A 20,629-nucleotide genomic window follows, 5' to 3' on the forward strand; every position below is an offset into this window, starting at 1 on the left:
CCCTGGGTACAATAGAAAATTAAGAATCAACTGTTTTAAAAGTAAGATTTTTTAATTTCTGGCATAGTCTGATAATGAATTTCATGATAGTTAAAATAAATTACATGATTTGGGGAAGAATCTACTCCTTTAAAAAGGAATCAGAGTAATCTTGATACCAAGAGCAAAGATTTGGTTTTACCGTGATCAGATGTTTTTATTAATACAAAATGAGAGATTAAATGAATGGAGAAAAGGAAAAGATAAAAGGAGACTTTTTTCCACTGATTCTTACTGGTTTTGATGTTCATCAGCTTCTTGGTGATTAGTTCATCATTTCAATATATTTGATATTGGTGATAGGTTGGCCTGAGGAGGGGACCTGGAGAAGCTGAGGTACCTGAGCTACCAAATCAGGTACCTGAGACCAGGATACCCCCGGAAAACAGTTTTGAATTAGATTGTGTTGTCTTTGAGATTTCCTTATCTCCTGATCCCTTTCTATTTCTGCATTATAGCAAAGAATCAATTTGTTGTAGTTTGTGACTGATATGCCATATTTGGCAAGGATATTGGTCAGATGTGCCATAAGAGAAAAGAAAAATAGTCACTGTATAAACAGGGTATATCTGGATATGACGCTATTCTTTTCAAAGCTGATACAAATTCTTAATAGTTCTGACTGCTGAGGAAGTCAGTTTCTAAAAATAAAGAGAAACGGTATTTAAACTTGTGGTTACGGAAGAGGGTAGTTTGGAGCCTTGCTGATGCTCCCCTCCGAGGATCTGGTGATGGCAGGGCGGGAACGGGGCTGCGCACACCCTGCCTTGCCCTGCCCGGCTGGCGGCTCTCCAGGCCCCTGCTGTCAGAGAGCCTGCCGTCAGCTCACTTGGTGCCTCTCACATGACACTCGGAGTGCTAACCACAGGCTCCCTGAGCCGAACCCCTGAAAGTGTGGGTTTTTGAAAGTCCCTGTGACAAACTAAGCCAGAATGATTTATTACCTTTGTCCTTTCACAGAGTATCATATCAAAGTATGCTGCACTTTCAAAAATGCCTAATATTCTTTCACATAACAATATTTATAACACAGCTTGATAAGAAGCGGGAATGGGAAATGATGTGCAGAGTAAAGCCAGATGTTGTCAAAGACAAAGAAACAGAGAGAAATCTTCAGAGAATTGCAACGAGGTAAGACAGTGTTCTTGCCCTTTAAAAAATAAGTACTCTAAAGCTGTGGAGTGATCCATTTCTGACTAGCTTTGATTCTTAAGGTCTGCCTTCTCAGAGCCAAGTGATTTATGTCTGAGCCTCTGCCTATTTAATACTGGATTCAACCGCAGATTTTGGAGGTCTCGTGAGGCAAGAATATAACGTGCTAAGTGGATATTTGGTATGAACCTATTTCATATCATCTTGTATTTTATAGTCACAAGAACAGTATAATCAGACCTCTTACTGCATTTCTCTTAGGATGCTTGTCTTAAATTATGGCGCTAGATGATTATTTTTGTTATTTTGCACTATATGACGTCACAAATTACACATTATAGCAGCTTCATGCTGTCCGTTCACTCAGCATTTTTTTTTATCATTGACACCAAACATTCATTTGTTGCCCTCTGTGTTCAAAGATAAATAGAAGCTGGTGGCTGCTGCATTGTCTTTGCCCACTTACGTATAGGAGTTCTAGTCTCTGTAAATAAAGGTACGTCTGATGTGTTAGGAACATATGATGGGAGACTGTAGGGGAGTTGCAGCAGGCTCCACGGTGGAGGTAACAGTTGGGTTGCTGCTTAAAGAATATAGCAATTACATTTAGTGGAATTCCCTTAAATGTCCTGTTTGCCTACAACAGTCCATCTGGGTGTTGTACAGTAAGACAGTGAGGCTGCATGGGTAAGAGAGGGAGCAGTAGAGCCAGACTGCTGACCTGTCCCTGCACACTGGCTGGCTAGCTGGGTGTCCCTGGGCATTTACTTACTTTCTGTCTGTCTCAGTTTATTTTTCCTTAGGAAAAGGAGAGAATATTATACCTACCCTATAGGATTTCTCTGAGAATTAAATAATTAATACCCGTGCAGAGCTTAGAAGAGTGCAGGATTAGTGCCAGAGAATAAGTGCCTCCTTAAATTTTATACCCTGGGCATCTCACTCTCCTCACTTTGGTCCCAGCCCTGCTGTGAAGGGTATGGAATTTTACCCTCCTTATAAACAAATAAGCCAGCTTGGTAAAGTTTCTTCGATGCTGGCAGGAGACAAGAGGCTTGTGGGCCAGAGACAAAGGACTTTGTTACTCACGGCAAAAGCAGTAGCCAGAGCTTCACGTTCCCACTGGTTCCCTGTGTCCCACGGGGGCAGTGCAGGTGCCCTAGATGGATGCTTGTGCCTGTGGTGGGTTGTGTTACAGGAGAGGAACTCTGTACCTGGGAGTCTGTTGCTTTTATGGTGAATGGTAACAAGCCTGCTCTTTGTCCGGGGGGAGACATTACCTCATCTTTCAAGGTTGCGTACTGCAAACACAACCCTGAGAAATGGCCTGGGTAAAGAGCAGTCGGGGCCTTGCATTCTTGAAGAACCCAGCAAGAACGTGCAGGGATGCTCAGGGCCTGTGGCGGATTGCCTCTGCCAGTGATGATTAGAGCAGGAAAATTAATAGGTTGTAGAATTTTAGAGCTGGAAGGGATGTTAATGGTCTAAATCATTGCTGTCCAGTAGAAATATAATGTGATCCATGTGTGTAATTTAAAATTTTCTTATAGCCACATTGAAAAAAGTATAAAGAAAGAGGTGAAATTAATTTAAATAATACATTTAACTCAGTGTAGTCAAATTATTATTTCAGCGTGTAATCAATATAAAACAATTATTAAAGAGATTTTAAAATTCTCTTTTTCATACTGAGTCTTCAAAATCCAGTGTGTATTTTAAACTTGGAGCACATTGCAGTTCATACTGGCCATATTTTGTGTGTTCACTAGCTACGTGTGCCTCGTGGCTACTGTAATGGACATGACAGTTCTTAATCTTCAGAGTTTATCTTTCGGTGAGTTTAACTATAGCACAAAGTACTTCAAAAAATATTTTTTTAAATTAGTCTTATAAGAGTTGCAGGTAACATAGCTGAATACTTTTTGAGCTTCTTGAGTATTGTTTTTCCCGTTTACAGATGAAATTGAGATCCAGAAAATCTTTCCTAGCATCAGATGATTAGACAGCTAACTGTAAATAAAGGCTGTGCTCATTCCATTTACACTGTAAAGCCTTTATATTTTGAGAAGTAGATGTTTGTGTTAAAACATCTTAGTTCTGATTCTTAGTTCTAGTTGTACAAAAGTTGATTTAGAAAGACTAAAGCTGAAAAAAAATCACAAATCAATCCACATATATTTATTCTCTATTCAGAAGTTTATATTCATTCATTGAAATGTATGTTCACTTTTCAGATTTATTCAGCGCTTTTCACTTGAGTGCCTATTAAATTAGTGCCTCTTTTCTGAGCAGTGAAAATACATTGTTTCTGTCCTCAGAGTTTGTGTTCTAGTTGTAATTGTTACTTAACTACATTGCTCTGGTCATTTATATTCTATAGGGGTGTGGTGCAATTATTTAATGCTGTTCAAAAGCATCAGAAGAACGTTGATGAAAAGGTTAAAGAAGCTGGAGGCTCTATTAGAAAGCGTGCTAAGCTGATATCAACTGTTTCCAAGAAAGATTTCATCAGTGTTCTCAGAGGAATGGATGGAAGCACAAATGAGAAATGTTTGACTGGGAAGAACTCAAAAGCCAAACAGGTAAGACCGTTAGATAGGATTCAGTGCATCAGATGTCAGCTCTTAGAGTTTTGAGGTGAAAAAGCATACTATAAAATTATAGGGTTGGTTTTGTTTTGTTTTTTTTCAGATTTTATTAAAATGTCTACATGCCCACAGCCTAATTTAAAAGTTTGTATTCTTAAATTTCATGATGACTTATTCAGTATGGAAGTTGCCAGTTATAGATGTTGTTAGAACTCAGGAACCAGTAGATTCAGGTAAATTTTTTAGAGACAAGAGCAGTTTCTCTCCTATCTGAAATCCTGCGTTTTGTGCATTTTGTAGAAGACTAAGTGAGGGATACAGCTTCAATTGAGACTGTTACCCACAGCAGTAATTGTGATGGTGTGTAACTTCTGAAATGAAGAATTGGAGCTTTGGGAAATATGGTGAGAATTCATCCTTGTGCTGAGGTAGCTTTGATGATACTTGGCTGTTTGGGAGATGAAGAACATAAATACTTTTCATGATCTTTGGCATGAATCTCTGCTTCTCCAGCCTTTTGACCTATGAACCCCCACTAGCTTTCTTTTTACTGTACCAGGTGAAAGGTTCTGAAATGTGCTTTACTCTCAGAAGGGCTGTGTTTTTTTTTTAAATTAAAGCAAAGTACATAGTTGGATTTGATGGCTTGGTTTCTATGGCCAACAAAGAGTACTTCAATCAGGAAACTAGAGTTGCTTTCGTAAGTTTTTTGTTTGTATTTTGGGAAGACAGTGGGAACTCTGGCAAGAATAGCATTTAGGAATTTCATGCTGCCTAGTGTTGAAGTATTTTTCAAGTTTCTTGATTAAGTGGCCATTTTACCTAATTTTGACAAAAATTTTCTAAGCTGTTTATACTTTGCTGATCTCTTGAATATCAAAGGACTCAAATTTTGTATATTTATGTAAATGTGGTGCTCACTGGTGCTGCCTTTTTAAAGTGTTTGTCAGAAGTAATTATGAACACATGAATACTGTGCATGGGGATTTGTACTTTTTAGTTAAAAAGTCTAACAGGCTGTGTTCTGTTCTCACTTGTGATGTAATGATATTTTACTGTAAGAACTGGAGAAAGATCCAGCAGCATTGGATGAGAAAGAGCTAATGGGGCAATGGAAAAGGAAAGACTTTTTTTCCCTTTTCCTCGTTGGTTTCAAAGTAAGTTTTAGTAGAAGCATTTGTTTTTGCTTTGGGATTAGTTTTTTCATGAGTTATGAAAATACATGAAGGGTTCTTTTCAGTGGAATTATTGCATTTTCTTTGTTACCATTTGCTCTTTTGCCCTTGACCTTCTTTTTTTCTACTTGAGTGATCACAGGCATGGTACTAATCTGAGACAAGGTCAAAAATTCCTTGAGATTTAAACCAAAGTGGCTTTGCTTTAAAAGTAATTTGTTTCTAGAACTACCTATCCCACACCAGTGCTACCCTGGCACATTTTTTTCTTTTAAAAATGTTTGTTTTCATTTTGATCTTATACTTATGGAAAAACGTAAAGTACCTATTTGTACCAGGTGCTATCCTTGTATCTTTTAAAGGCTTACAATTCAGACAGACACATGATCTCAAGTAAATAAGATTAACATGACAACATACAAATTCTCAATTAGTATGTCTAGACTATTATCATCAATTACACTAGGTACAATAGACTATAAATTAAGTGGCTATTCCCATCTGTGGGGAGAATTTCAAAGTAACCTATATTATTCATTTAGGACATAGAACAGTTAAGTCTATGTAGGTTACTTGAAATAGGTGGACTTTTAAGGCAATTGAAGAGAAGGAGGGAAGGCCAAGGTGGGAATCGGTTTGGTGTCGCAAAACACCATTCGGAAATGAGTCATGTATTAATGGACTGGATAAAGGAGGACGTTAATTAAGTAGAGAATAAGATTTCAGCTTTTTCTCTTATTTCACCTTATCCTAGCACCACTGCTGCTACACATTTGCCTAATAAATGCTGCTTCTCTCCTCATACAGTCTGACAGAAGAGATTTTATGGAAGTTGCTCATTGGTGTCTCTTTTCTGAGCATAATGGTATTCAGAACACAGGCTTTTAATCTCTTATTTCTAATATTGTGAAATCTTTAGCGTCCATCCACATATAAACTGGATTCACTGGCAGCTGTCTGTCAGGATACCAATCTAGAAAGACCTTCATATCTTCAGGCCCTTTACCCGGTGGTTGTGACATTAAAGTTCAAAACAAACAAGAGCCAGTCGTGTTATATTAAGCAAAGCTGGGTAGAGTGGTAATAATCTAACATAGAGGTCGGGTCCATTACTGTCAGTATACCTCAGGAGTGCTCTTGGTGTTGTGTGTGGTTGGTTGGTTTATTTGTTTGTCTGTTTGTCCGTTTTTGAATCCTTAGGAAGACATGTGACTTGGGGATTTAAGAACCCTGTTTCAAGAATTTCCATACTCCTGCAAGATATTAGAAACTTTGAGACATTGTGACAAACGTTTCTTAGCTATATTACGGCCCTGAACAAGTTACTTTTCTCAGAACCTTTTCTTTTTTGCTGCATTAATTTTTTTTTAAAATTTTATTTGCAACGCAATAGGAACACTGCTCCAAAAGGGAACTATAACTAAATAAAATACCCTTCCCCATCCCCCTCTACCCCTTGTCTTGTCCCTTCGCCCCAAGGTAATAGATCTTTCTTCTAGTGTTTACCTCCATATATTAAATAATATTCATACTGTGTTGTTATCAATATTAGATATTATCTTTTATGGAAGGTAAAGAATTGGCATTCTTAACATTCCTTCGACCCCATACATCTCATACTCGGTCCTTCCAATATAGTATATTCATGTTTTTGGCTAAATCTGTATTCAATGTAAACATTATTCACTGCTAAGCCAAGTAATATATGATAATATTTTCTTTCTTTATTTCCTTACAGTTTTTGTTTTCCTGGAATTAACATTTGCTTTGTTTTATGCACCAAAGGCTTGCTACACTCTTCAAAAGAACTCTTAAACCCTTCTCAGTACTATTTTCTTCATGGTCACCCTGCTACAGTCCAGACTGATTGTTTTTTACCTGCTAGGCACTGTCTATTTTCGACTTTGCTTTATCACTGTCCTGGGAATTCCCTTTGCCTCTTCCCTGTGCAGTAGTCTCTGTTTCTTGGACTAAATGTCTTATTTTCTCTTGGCTTTCTCCCTCATTTTGATGAGGTTACATTTACCAGTAGCTTTCTGGGAACGTATTTGGGTATCCTCATTTTTAATTGATGCATTGGCTAGATATATGTAGTGGGTTGAATGGTGGCCCCTGAAATAAGTCCACGTCCTGATACCTGGAAGCTGTGATGTACCTTATTTGGAAAAAGGGTCTTTGCAGATGTAATTAAGTTAAGGATGTTGAGATGAAGAGATCATACTGAATTATCTGCATGGGCCCTAAGTCCAGTGACAAGTGTCCTTGTAAGAGACACATGGGAGATCTGACAGGCAGAAGCAGAAGGGGCAGTGTCACAGCGGAGGCAGAGGCTGGAGTGACAGCCACGAGTCAGAGTGCCGACAGCCCCCAGGAGCTGGAGGAAGCACAGAAGCGCTTCTCTCCCACAGCCCTCAGGAAGGGGGGCCTGGCCACACTCTCAACTGTGGCACGCTAAATGGCTGTTGTTTTAAGCCACCCACTTGGTGGTAGTGATATTATGGCAGACATGGGAAACTAATGTAGTATAGATGTGTGTGTTAGAAATAATCTTCCCTCAGAGATTTGAAGTTATTGTTTCTTTCTTTCTTTCTTTTTTTTTTTTGCCAGTGAGAGGCCCTGTGCTGTTTTGATTTCTGGTTCTTTACCCCTTGGAACCTTTGGGCTCGTCTCTCTATCTCTGCTGTTCTGAAACTCTGCAGTGAAATGTGCCGGGCGGCTTGCTCACTCCCTGTGCTGAGCCCGTGGTGGCTCTCTCAACCCAGTGAGAAGTTCACGTTCCTCCCTTCTAGACACGTTGTTTGGTTTCTTGGATTTAATATCTTTGATGATTTTTGTGCCTTTTTTTTTTTCTGTGTTCTCTTTCTGGAATTTCTGCTAATTGGTTGTTAGATCTTCTGGATTGATCCTCTTATTTTCATAACTTTTTTCCCCTCTAATTTTCTCTCTCTCTGGCACCTTTCTGGGGGAAGTTCTTTGATTTCTAGCCCTTAAATTGAGTTTTAAAAATATATGACTTCATATTTTTTAATTTTGAAGAACACTTTTTGTTCCTTTGTTTTATTCTTGGGATCCTATTATTGTTTCACGAATGCACTGTCTGTTCTCTTTGGGGAATTAATTATAGGCATCTTAAATTTGTCTTCTGCTCTGCGTTGTTTTAGTCTCTTCTGAGCTCATTTTTGCTGTTTGCTTTGGCCTCAGTCTTTCCAGTTGGAGGCCTTCCTTAGTACATGGCGATCCTCAGTGTCTACTCATATTTACGAGTAAAGTACTAGAGAATGGATTGAGCATCCCAGCATGAGCCCAGGCTTTACTGGTTGGTGAGCTCAGCTATAGAAGAGTCAAGAGAGTTGGTGCTTTTGTTGGGGAATGTCCAAATGTCAGCTTCTGTAGGACTTTCTTCTGGAACTTTATATCTTTTCTAGAGAAGACTCTTAAGAATCCTCTGCCTATGTATGGGGTAAGAACTTGCTGCCAGTATTCTTGGAGCAGAATGTAGGAATAGTCTTTGGGGCTCCAGCATTCAGTACGTAGACTTATCCAGTACAAGCTCTTTGTGTTAGCCAGTGCTCCAGAGTCCAGGACCTCTCTGGTTTAATATTTTCAGGGAGTAAACTGCTGTCCATGTTAGTGTCAGTCACCTGCCTCCGTAAGCTGGCGAGGGGGCCAAGAGGTCTAATAACTGCTGCTTACACGGACTATCAGCCATTCTTCTGTTTTATCACACCCATTACCCCTACCTCCGCCCACTGCCCCCAGTTCCTGAGCATGGATCCACTGTTTGTCACTTAAACATCAGCTTATTTTTTTCTCTGTTAATTGGTTGCTACTACTCTGTCTAGTTTTCATCCCCCCAAAATTTGCTGGCATATTGTGTCTCCTATTGTTTTCCCTTCTGTATTGTTTCCTTGTATGTTTATAACTTTTATACCTTTATTTTAATTTTTGTAGGCTTTCCTGTAAGAATTGGAGATAAATGCATGTCTGGGGGTTAATTGGAAGACCTCCTTTTTATTTTAAAAGCAAAAAGGTTCATCTGTCGTAGCTTCTTATTGCTTTAATGGAATTACTGGTAGTCTTAAGTTGATTATAAAGTATTTCACAAACAATAAACCTTTAAATTTTGACATTTTTAATGTTTTGAAGTGAATTGTTTGAAAAATACATTATAGGCACACTTCCTAAAATTTTAGCCATATAAAGAGGGAAACGTCCACGTGAAGCAGATATATTCACCTCTATTTCTATGGGTTTGCATCTTCTTTGGAAACAATCGTTGTGATTATCTCTCTTCCTTTGAGAGTCTTTAGATATTTAGATTCATGCTCTGGCACATGTGCATTTAGCATTGTTTCTTAGAAAATAAAGAAGAAAAGAGAGTATATGCTTTTTAAAAAATATGACTAGTCTGTTAATTTTTGTTACGTAATCTGATTGATAGATAACGAGAATTACTAATTCATTTCTTTACAAGTCACATATCTATGATTTATAACTCTTTTTTAAGGGTGATATGTATTTGTGCACTATACATCTACATTTGACTTACTTCATTTTATGTTTTTATATTTACTGTTTTTGTGAGCTACAACTTCAGCTGTTTAAAGTCTGCTTATTTCATTTAAAACCATGATCTTCTTCAAGGCTTTTGGTGCCTAGATTGGAGTACTGTTTGATATGTTCCAAGACTGCCTTTCATATCATTAGCTCTTTATCAAGACATTTTTCCTCCTCTGATCCTGCTGACTTGGATAATGCTGTTGCCCTTAGAAGTTTTTAAATCTTTTTCTTTCCTAATTTTGTTGTAGGTAGTCATTATTTCTAGAGCAAAGTACTTGGGAACTCATATGTTAGAAACCCCTCCTTAGGGCAGAAAAGGTGTAATTGCTTTTTAAAGATCATTTTTAGGGAAAGAGATTTCGAAATGACTTACAAGTATTTTAAAAGATGTCACACTGATATATTAAATTACATTTGAGTCACCAATTACTGTACTTTACTCCTTGGAGCTGAGCTTGGGTACTGTGAAGTAAGACAAAAAGTTACTTGATGGGCTTGTTTCAGAAGAAATAACAGCTAATATTTGTAAATCAAAAAAAGCCTTCACTCTAGTGCCTAGGGCAGTTATTATTCTAAGTATTTTTCATCTCTAAAAAAATGAGCTGTTTCTTCAGTTACATATGTATGGTTTATTTTTTTTTCTTAATAAATAATTGTGTATCTCTTTCATCATGTTAAGCCAGGTCATTTGTACAGATGATATACATCACGTTAATAAATGTAAACACATTACACCTTGGCATTCACAAATTTAACACTTTTTTTTTTTGCTTTTTCCTTTTTTAAAAAGTTCCTCATATTGTAAAGCTTATATGCAGAAGTATGTCACTTACTGGTGAGTTCACTACCCAGTATCCACTTTTATGCCCATTGTTTTCTCTATTCCCTATCATATCATGTCACAGTAAATCTTGTTAAATCAATACAGGGGACTTAGTTTATTTTTATTTTTTATTTTATTTATATTTTGTGAGATAGGGCTATGAAATGCAACATTGTTAGTGGAAGTTAGAAAGCCTAAGAAAAGAGTGATTCTTAGCCAAAAAATAAAAATTTGGGGTAAAGTATTGAATGTCAAATTCAGTGGAGGTTGGTTCTTTGAATGAATCAGTCCATCGAATATTTCACATAGAAACGAGAAGAGAAACCATTTGAAAAATTGTTTTAGTACATGTTCCAGGTGGTATAGATGTTAGCTCATGAAATTAGAAAGTTTTAAAGTTGGAAAAATTAATGATGTGAGAATGTTCATAGAAAATGTGACTCTCAAGAGGAATGTGCTTTGGAAGAATATAAGAACCTTAGCTTTGATTTTAAAATGTCATGAAGCAAACGTAGTGGTGGCACTAGTTCATCCATTGAACCAACCTAGCCTGTAGGTAAAGGTGCTTTGAGTAACTGAAGAAGCATTTTTCATTGTATAATGGTGAATTCAGATGATAACAGGGAAGGAGGCAGCAGTGAGTGATACTTCTGTTGAAGTGTTTACCTTCAAGCTAAAGAATTTCGTGAAGAAAGTCATAAATTGGAACAAGTGTTCAGTGTTGCTGAAACCAGCCTATACTGAGACAGTCTTTGAAAACACTTAAATGAAATAAGCATCAGAGAACGAAGCCATAATCAGTAGACATTTTCACTAGTAATAATTCAAGGAAAAAAGAGACCGTGCATCTCATTTTTACTTCTTTTCAAGGCACACTTAAGCAGTTGGTTAGGAGGAAAAGAACTGCCAATCTTTGTACTACTGTAAGGGGAAAAAGTCTAAGAGTTTTCCAGTTTTTCACATTCTTTATAATTTTCTTTCTTTTCTCTTTTCTTCTTCCATAGGGGTTGGAATATAGGGTGTTTGCTGACGGGTGGGGAGCTAGTGAGTAAGTTGGGATCAGATTTTTTAGTCTCGTACCTTCAGTTAAGGAATTTGGACTTTATCCTTTAGGCATTTGGGAGCCAGTTGTAATTTTTCATCAGGTAAGTGATGTGATAAGGTTTGATTATTTTTAAGAAAAAGAAGGCTGGAGGATGTAAAGCCAGTGTCAGAAGACCAACCAGTGGGAGGCTATTGTGGTAATCAGAGCAGGAGGGGAGAACTAAAAGGGGGTGAGCTAAGGTTGCATGGGGGTGAGAAGAAAAGAGGAGCCAGATTTGACAGGCAGTTTTGAGGTTGACTGGGTCTGGGACTCACCTGATTCAGAGGGATGAAGGAGAGGGAGGGACTGTGGGTGGGGTGACTGTGAGGTCAACGACAGCTTGGGAGATTCAGAAATGGTGACAGCTTTCACCAAATCAAGACTGTAAAAGGTGGAACATGTCTGAGAGGTAAAGACTTTTGGAGGCAATGTCTGCTCCAGGTTGTAATGAGAAATGAGACGAATGACAGTAAGTCAGGTCAAAAACGTCAAGCGCGGGGCAGAGGCCCTGGGTTAGTGCGGGAAGCCTGACACAAAGGAACAGGCGGCCCGAAGAGCAGTGTGTGTGAAGGCCGCTTAGTGCAGGAGCTCACGAGTCTGTCTGTCTCTGCAGGGTCCCGAACACAGAGGACAGTTAGTCTGTTTACCCAGTCGGGGAAGGTGAATCGTGTACTTTAGAAATGGAAACATTTCTAGGTTTAAAGAATTAATTGTCACCTATTCGGAGGGAATGCTGTAATCCAGAATCTGTAAATCCCTCCCTTGGACCAAATAAATGCAGCCCTGAATGTACCAGCCACATACCAACATGTGGCAGGGCACGTTGGCTGCTTCCTTGATGTTGACCTTGAGTGAATTTCTTTTTTTTAAGATAAGATTGTATTTAGGGCACTCTGTTTAAGGAAGCAACAAAAACTTACATTTTGTATAAGAAAAGTTTTCACTAGAGATTAGTTTTAATCCTTAAGGGAATAGTACCTTCCTTCCCCCATTCAGAACACATACCAGTCTAGAGTGATGTTTTCCCAGTATGTTGAATAATCAAGGTTTTAATAATTAGAGCTGCTAATTTTTTTCCTTACCTTTCAAAGTTGTGATTATTCCTTTTGCTCTTTTCTTGAAAAGTTGACTAAAATTCAGTAAGATTTCTTGGAACTTAAGTGCCTGTTTCCTTAAAGGTGGCACAGAAGCAAAGGTGATGCAATTTAAATCTGTTAAGTCTCTAAGGAGAGCATATTGGCTGCTGTTAGGAGATCATTGACTATATGTTATTAACACTCTTGAAATTACAGACTTTCTGCAGTGTTTTCATTTATTTGACATTGTCAATATATCAATTTGGGCTTTTGTTAAAACGAAACCGCAATAATAATTTTGTAGTAAGAGAAAGTGCTGGCTAGTTTCTGTTAGAAAGTAATTTCCTTACTGATTGCAGGACAACAAATTTCAATCAAAATCAAGGGGAAAAGTTACTGGAAGAGACTAGGTATTTACTTTTTTCTGATTTTGTGATATGAGTGCTTTAAGTGTCAAGCATAGAGGTGAGTTAGGGGGCTCTGTTTCTCATACATTTCTCATAAATGACGACTATGTGATTTCTTCACAGCTAGGTATTTAGTGGTGGGAATACTTTTGAAATACCTGGCTTCTTTGGTATCTTGGTAACTTAGACCTAGACTCTGAATTGCTGTGTACTTTTAAAATTGTGCATTCCTGTTGATTCATAGACCTACTGAATTCTCCTCCCAAGGGAGAAAGCCTAGGAATGGAGGGACTCCTCACACAGGTCCCTAGGTGGTCCCCCGGCCATTTCCAGGCCTCCGTTTTTAAAAGGAGTTGGGGGTGTGGAAGACAGGCAAGGGGGTGGAGAAAGATGCTGTCCTTAAGTTGCCCCTACATTGCAGGGCAACACTGTTTTACTCTCACATGAAAGCGGCTCTAACAGGAATGTGTGGAATGCTCACTTTGTAGATAATTCAGCTTAATGTTTGTTTACTGAAAATGCCTAAATAGATTAGAGTTTAGACAAAAGAGAGACTCCAAGTTTGAAGTAAGAATGAGCATGATTGTACACTTTGCTGTTGATGGGAACAGCCTAAAGCCAGTTTCTCTTTGTACTCACTTTTAAAATATGCTGTTTAATTTTAACATAGGGTGGTTTCTGATTTGAACAGCAGTTTTAATCAAAGTGAACGTACGTTTGGCAGTGTGGTAACATACAGCATTTGACATGGGGGAAATATGGGTATAAGTGAAAAATATAATTATGGAGCTGCTGTGGAAATCTTTAGTTACTGTTAAAATAAAAATTAATAGTGGTGCCGTACATCTTCTGGCCTGCTTTGAAGAAATGTTCTATTTGAAGGGGCTGAAGTGGCTGCTTGCTTAGGATTTTCATCAGTGAGATTGAGGCTTTTTCTTTCTTTCTTTGATTTTTGTTTTTTAATTTAAATGTCCTGCACAAGATGTGTCTTACACCCATGTGTTTGCACGTATGGTGCATTTTTAAAAATCAAAAGAATTATTTTACACACTGACTAGAGAACCAGACCGCCGGCGTTCAGAATACTTGGTCTGCCGCTAACTGCAGATGGGTTGCTTACCCACACCAAACCTAGGATACTTCTCTGTTTAAGACAGTCATTCTAGGAGTTATAACGACCTCACAGAGATACTGTGAGAGTCAGGTGATTTAGTGTACATAAAGTGCTTAGAATTAGAAAGCTTGGCATCTAGGAAGCACTATATAAATGTTTGCAATAGCATGTCATTAGAATGAGTTTCTTATAGTCAGTTCTTATTTTTTCCTAACAGGTAATAGTTAAAGATGAATCTGAATTTGGAAGCTAGTTTGTAAGGAAACTGTTGTTACTACTGCTGAATTACTGGATCGTCCAAAAATTATCTAATAATTGAATAAAAATTGTGTTTAGATTTGGAAGGTTCTCTCTCATTTAGGTGTGTCTGGCCTAGTAATGCATTCTTCTTACAAAGTAATAAAACTAGATTTTGAGGACCTAGAAATGTGTCCACTTTCTCTTACCCCACACTTCAAGCTGTGGTTGAACTGTAACTTTCTTCCTTAGCAAGGGGGATTTGGTTTCTAAGTGGGTGCTTTCCTACTATTTGAACGTTCTCAACTTTGTGAATAGTGCGCAGAACATTAGAAGATCACAGATGTCCTCAGTCGGGGGCTCTGTGTGTACGTGATGACTCAGGGCATTAGTGGTAGGGACAGGGTAAATGGGCTGGGAGGGGCCTTATTATTGTTTGCTTTGCGCCAGGTACTATGGAAGGTGTTTTTATATAATTATCATTTTAAGAAATACTAGAACTCTCATTTAAAGATGAGAAACCCAAAGTCAGATTAAATGACTTGCCTCAGGACACACTGATAATAATTGACAGACTCGGGGTGAAAACCTAGTCTCTATTGCTCCAGAACTGTCTTTCAGCCATTAGTGCCCGTGTGCTTAAAATAGTGAGGTACTTTTTTAGAAGCAGAACAGAAAACTGTCTCCATTCTCTCACCTAGATGAGCTGGAAAGAAGGGGGGCTGTCTGGCGAGCCCCAGTGTTGCCTGCCCAGACTAGACAGAGAGGTAAGCAAGGCAGCTTGCTGAGTTCTGGGTCTCACCTCCCCTTCACTGGTTATGTAGTAGCACTTGGGGAATGACCCACTTTAAAACCTCATTCCTTAAAACTGGTTAAGGAGGAAGTAAGATAAAATATTATAGTAAAACACTTCAGAATTATGAAACTCATTAGACTCATTTAGAAAATTCTTTGGGGAATTCTCTGGTGGTCCAGTGGTTAGGACTTGGCACTTTCACTGCTGTGGGCCTGGGTTCAATCCCTGGTCGGGGACCTAAAATCCCGGAAGCCACGCAGTGTGGCCAAAAAAAAAAAAGAAAGAAGAAAGAAAATTCTTTATAAGTTTACTGTTAGAATTGACTTTCTATTCATTTATCAAGGAATTTAAAGTTATTGGATATCATTTAATCATTGTTTGCCTAATAGAAATTTTAGAATCCTTTTTTTTTCAGTTATTTTATAGAAAATTTTCAAACAGGAAAAACATGTGAAAGACCAGTATTTCTGTCACCTAGTTTCTAAAATTGTTAGCACTTGTCCATGTGTTTGTTTTATACCTGTCTGCCTATCCTCTCTCCACCTAGTTTTTGTTTGTTTGGGATGATTATTTGAAGGTAGTCCCTATACTGTCCCAGAGATTCTTTTTTAAAAATTAGGTTTATTGTTGTATGATTCACATACCACAGAATTCAAAGGATTCTTTTATAACTTCGAGAACTGGAATCCAGTCGAGGTTCACACCGAGCATTTGCTTGTATCCTGGTCTCTTTTCTTCTTGACCAGTCCCTTGTCCTCTCCCACCCCACCCCACCTTTTTTTAAGAAGAATATATAAAGAGACAAACCAGTTGTCTTGAAGAATGAATCCAGATTCTGAATTTGCCTGATGGTTTTGTCATGATATCTTTTAACTTGTTCCTCTCTGCCCCTTTTTTAGTAGGCTGGAAGTTAGGACTAAAGGTTAGGATTTAGGTTAAACTCTTTTGGCCTATTTCATAGGTGTGATACTTAGATGCTCTGTACTTACTATTGCATCACATCCATATTAGTGATGGTAGTTTTTCATTTGGTTAAAGTGGTAATAAATAGTCCCTTATTAAAAGTGCATTTTCCCCCTACAGTTATAAAGTAATTTCTGGGATGAATAACTTTGGAAGGAGCAAGTACCTTTCTCTATCTTTCCTTTGCCTTTTAGCATCAATTGATGATCCTTGTTTAAAACAGTTATGTCATTGGAGTTTATAGAATGGTGATTTTCTCATTTATTTTTTATTTATTTAATTTTTCTAGGGATGAATTTAATTTCCTAAAGATGGGGGCTAATGTTCCCTTCCCTTTAATTACTGCTTTCTGGAGTGAGGAGTTGGGTTAGCAGTCATCTCCAGTGCTGGCAAGAGAGCCTTCTCTCCCCCCGCCTTTTGTTGTTTTTTGTTTAGTATCATGGACATAAGAATTTTTATTTGTTCAGTATTTTACAAACATTATGCTTTTTGATGCTTAAATTCACAAATGAGGTAATGGGAACCAGTGCAAAGTGGCTCTTGTGCCCTTTTGACATGACCCCATTTTTCTTTGAGTACTTCTTGCCTTCTGGGATAACAAGATGTCCCAGACCAAACCTTGAACTTCCTGTGTCCCAGACTTGGAATCACCCATTTGTACAAGGAACTCTAGTGAGACAATCCATTTATTTTTAAATCTTTTGTTGACTTCACTAGATTGATTGATAGTATGCATATTATCTACCAGATATAACTTAGTTTTGTTTGTATAGCTAGCTTTTCATGGTTTTACAAAGAACTTTTCCATATTTTGAAAAAAAATTTTTCCTTGTTGATACCCCGTCTCATAAACTAACTGCAGTGTTGGACTAGCAAGAAGTCTGTACGTTTCATTGCTGCAAAGACCTTGGGGGTTGGGTACTTCAAGAAATTAAGGAGAAGAATGGAGGGATAATAATCACATATTACATTTAAAAGAATGACAAGGAGTTTTGTGTTGGCAAAAGCAGCCATTTATTTATATCAATGACCTTTATGGCTATGTGTGTATGTGATATGTGAGGGAGAGAGTATTTACTACTATCGTCCCTCATATTTCAGAAGAGGAAATAGGTAACATGCTGTCTTAGCCCATTCAAGTCGCTATAATAGATTAGCACAGACTAGGTGGCTGAAACAACAGACATTCATTTCTCAAAGTTCTGGAGTCTGGGAGTCCAAGATCAGGGCACTGGCAGATTTGGTATCTGGTGAGGACCCGCTTCCTGGTTCATAGCCATGTCTTCTTGCTGTGTCCTCACATGGAGGAGGGGCTTATGTATGTTTTTTTTCATTTAAGCTTTTAACAAAGTTGTGATATTAAAACATTGGTGTCTCTTTTCTAGATAAATTCATAGCTCTGCTAATTTGTTTATACATCTCAATTCTCACTAATGTACTATGTAATGTAGTAGGTATAAGAATAAGGATGTGCTTTAAGAGACTGACTGGCAGAGTGTATTCTAAATATTTCATGATCCTAATTGAGTATGAAAATGTATAGAGCACTTGTGTCAAAAGGCTCCTTGAGATGTTCTGTTTGTCTTTTTAGGCAGTATAGTCAGCTTTTAAGAATTCTTAAGAGAATATAAACAATGAAGAAAATCAGGGATGCAGGAATGTTTCCTAAGACTTAATTTTGTGGAGCTAGATGTATATAGATAGCAAGTTAGAACAGAAGAAACCAAATAGAACCACTTTGAACAAGGACATAAGTGTTAAGTGCATAGTAAAGTGAAGGGCAGCAAATGAAATAAAAGCAAAAAACAGTATAGTGGATGAAAAAAAATGCATCAAAAAAGCTTGTTTTCCAGGAATACTAGGCCTGAATTCTTGGAAAGCCAGGCAGCATTAGGTTTTCTTAGAGAGTTCTGTACATTTAATATGTGCTTGGGCTGTAATTAAAGGTGACATGATTTCAGCATCTTGATCTTTTTTCCTGGGATCTCTTATTAAATGCTTTTCTAGTTTGCTTGGATCTTAGAAATTACCCATCTGAATTTGTAAACTGTACAAGAATCTGGAAACTAAACAAAAAGTTAACAAAAATGAAGCCCAGTGGGCTTGTTGCCTGGAATACCATCCTAGTAAGAGTTAAACAAGCTTGTGAAGGAATAGAGAAGGCAAAAATTGATAAAGGCAAGTAGGAATTGCTTAGTAAGAATTCTGTGGGAATCAGAGAAACGTTTGAGTTTGTTTAGATATGGGATCTTTCATATAAACTTGAATCAGTAGGTTCTTCACTGGAATTCTCGTATATTCTAGATTGAAAATTTTCAGTCCTTTATGATTGAATTTTCAGTTCTTTAGAGGTATGTTAACAATGTCTTGCACAATTAGAAAATCATTTGTGCTCTTATTTAAATTCTAAAGATTTGGGGCTATATTTTACTTCTTTTGATTTCTACCAGAATACATTTTTTTATATAAAGGGATTTCTCATATACCCTTCATTTCAAGGCAGAACTTTTAGATAGGATTTAATATGTCAACCAAAAAAAAAAAAGAAAAAAAAAAAGAAGCAGGAGTCTGCAAATAAGAAAAGAGTTTATTTGGGGTCTTAAGAATTGCAGTTTGGGAGATGCAGACGATTCGGTTGATCCCAGAAGAGTGTTACAGGGAAGAGAAAGTTTCATCATACAGATGAAAAGCCATGAGGTTGTTAAAAGTCACCCGACGAGAATTGTGATTGACTCTGACTGAAGTCAGAAAATATTTTTGTCCTTAAGAAATCATGAGTTGTTTTAGGGTAGGGTCCAATAAGTAGATAGGCTATGCTGTCACGAATTTCTGGTAGATGTTCTGGATGGCTTCATCAGGTCAAAGGGTGAGATTCCATCCAGGCTGAGATGTGCATAAGTCACACTTCTTTAATGGCCCCTTGGCTGTGTTTTAGAGGGCTCTCTTAGCAATACTGACTCCATTTTGATTTTCCTTTCGCAAATGTAGGGGAGATTACTAACTACAGCTGTAAATAGCTTACAAAAATTTGCAACAACAAAGGTATTAAGATGACTTTAACCAGTGGTATGAACCTTTTTTAGTTTAGGTGAAAATAAATTAAAATGGAAACAGAACGCTCTTCTTAGGGAAAGCAATGAAATCAGCTATTGCTGATTGCTAAATTTAGATATGATTATAATGTTTATTTTTTTAGGATTTGACTTTAATTTTCCCCCTTCAAAACTGAAATGAGGTTAAGCTCTTAATTATTTGGTATTAGACTAATGAATAATTCCAAACCTCTGTTTTTAGTTTTCTTTTCAATAGCTGCCAGTGTATGTTTGAACCTTGAAATGGAAGCTGATTAACATTTTTAAGGGTTGTCTTCATCTTCAAAATCAACACAGACTGCTTCTGTATGATCTTGATTAAATATTTGTGTAAAACCAGGCCAGTGAGGGTGGGGACTATTTTGTTTCCTTGCGTCATATGGTTTTCATTAAGTTTTTTGCATTTAAGTCCGTTTTATTTTTCAGTTGATGTAGGCACAGAGAGTTGTCTTGTAGGTTGCTTTAGGTCATTGAGTCATTGCTGCCTTGCAGTAACCCTGACAGACTTCATAAGTTGCTAAATTTTTATCAATCCCGTCTTAGATGTCAACACATCCAGACTTAGATGTCAAAACAACTTCCATCTGACGGTGGTAAATATCTGTGCCTCACATGTACAGTATGATTAACTGTCTCTTACATTACATTTATACCAAGGTTAAGAAAGGGAAGTACATTTAATTTCTTTCAGGTCTCGGACCTCTATCTAAACTTTCTCATTTGTAGTGTTGTAGTCAGTGGTTAACAATGATTCACATCCAGAACTCTTTTGGTTTTTTATTCCTGTTGTAAACATAATACATCATATTGCCACTACTTCTATTTTACAAATAAAACAAAAACCTTTAATTCTCGTGATGTCTTAACATTTAATGAAACCTATCTAGGGATCACCCTAGGGAAATTTTACCAACAAATGACACATTTGGAATTTGCTTCAAGCTTTCTCCTTTTCTTATATTAATCTCTGATCCACCTTTTCTTTGTGGGTGCTCCAAGCATTTAGGAGGTTTTCTACTTAATGGTTAAGTCATCTTTATGGAAAAGATCCAGTAAGTTGAAATTATGTAAATCTGTTGTGTGAGATAATTTGCCCAAGTTTTGACTTTCGTAGAAATTATCTGAAAGTGTATTCAGTTGTTTTCAGTGTACTTTAGTGCTCACTCTACTGTGTAATTTTTAGGTTATAACAGATGACTTAGTAATATATTGTGTTCATATTGATTAAGTTGTAGAGCAGTGTAGTATTATGGAAAGAACTTGGGCTTTGGAATCAAATGGATCTGGATTTAAGTATTGACTCAGCTGTTTATTAACTCTGACTTAAATAAGTTGCTTCACTTCTTTGAGCCTTAGTTTCCTTATTAAAGATGAGAAGGATGATGGCAATCTGGCTAGGAAACTTAGGAGAATTAGAAGCAAGGGAATATTATATAAAGTGTCTGGCACATAATAGCTTCATAGTATAATTCTTTTTTTCATTGAATAAGTTAAAAAGGAAAGCAGAATCATTATGGTTAATA

The 20,629-nt window shown here is 37.4% G+C and overlaps 1 protein-coding gene across 1 annotated transcript in view; it reads left to right on the forward strand.

Moving 5' to 3' along the window:
* The window catches only part of RRP15 (ribosomal RNA processing 15 homolog), a 46,310-nt gene that overhangs the window by 13,890 nt on the left and 11,791 nt on the right, over positions 1–20,629 (forward strand). Inside the window, exons 3-4 of the mRNA XM_030868323.3 lie at positions 1,073–1,170; positions 3,572–3,773. Coding sequence (XP_030724183.3) covers positions 1,073–1,170; positions 3,572–3,773 — 300 coding nt within the window. The remainder of the gene's footprint in view (positions 1–1,072; positions 1,171–3,571; positions 3,774–20,629) is intronic.

This window comes from Globicephala melas, chromosome 1 (assembly GCF_963455315.2).
Source record: "Globicephala melas chromosome 1, mGloMel1.2, whole genome shotgun sequence".
Lineage (NCBI taxonomy): Eukaryota > Metazoa > Chordata > Mammalia > Artiodactyla > Delphinidae > Globicephala > Globicephala melas.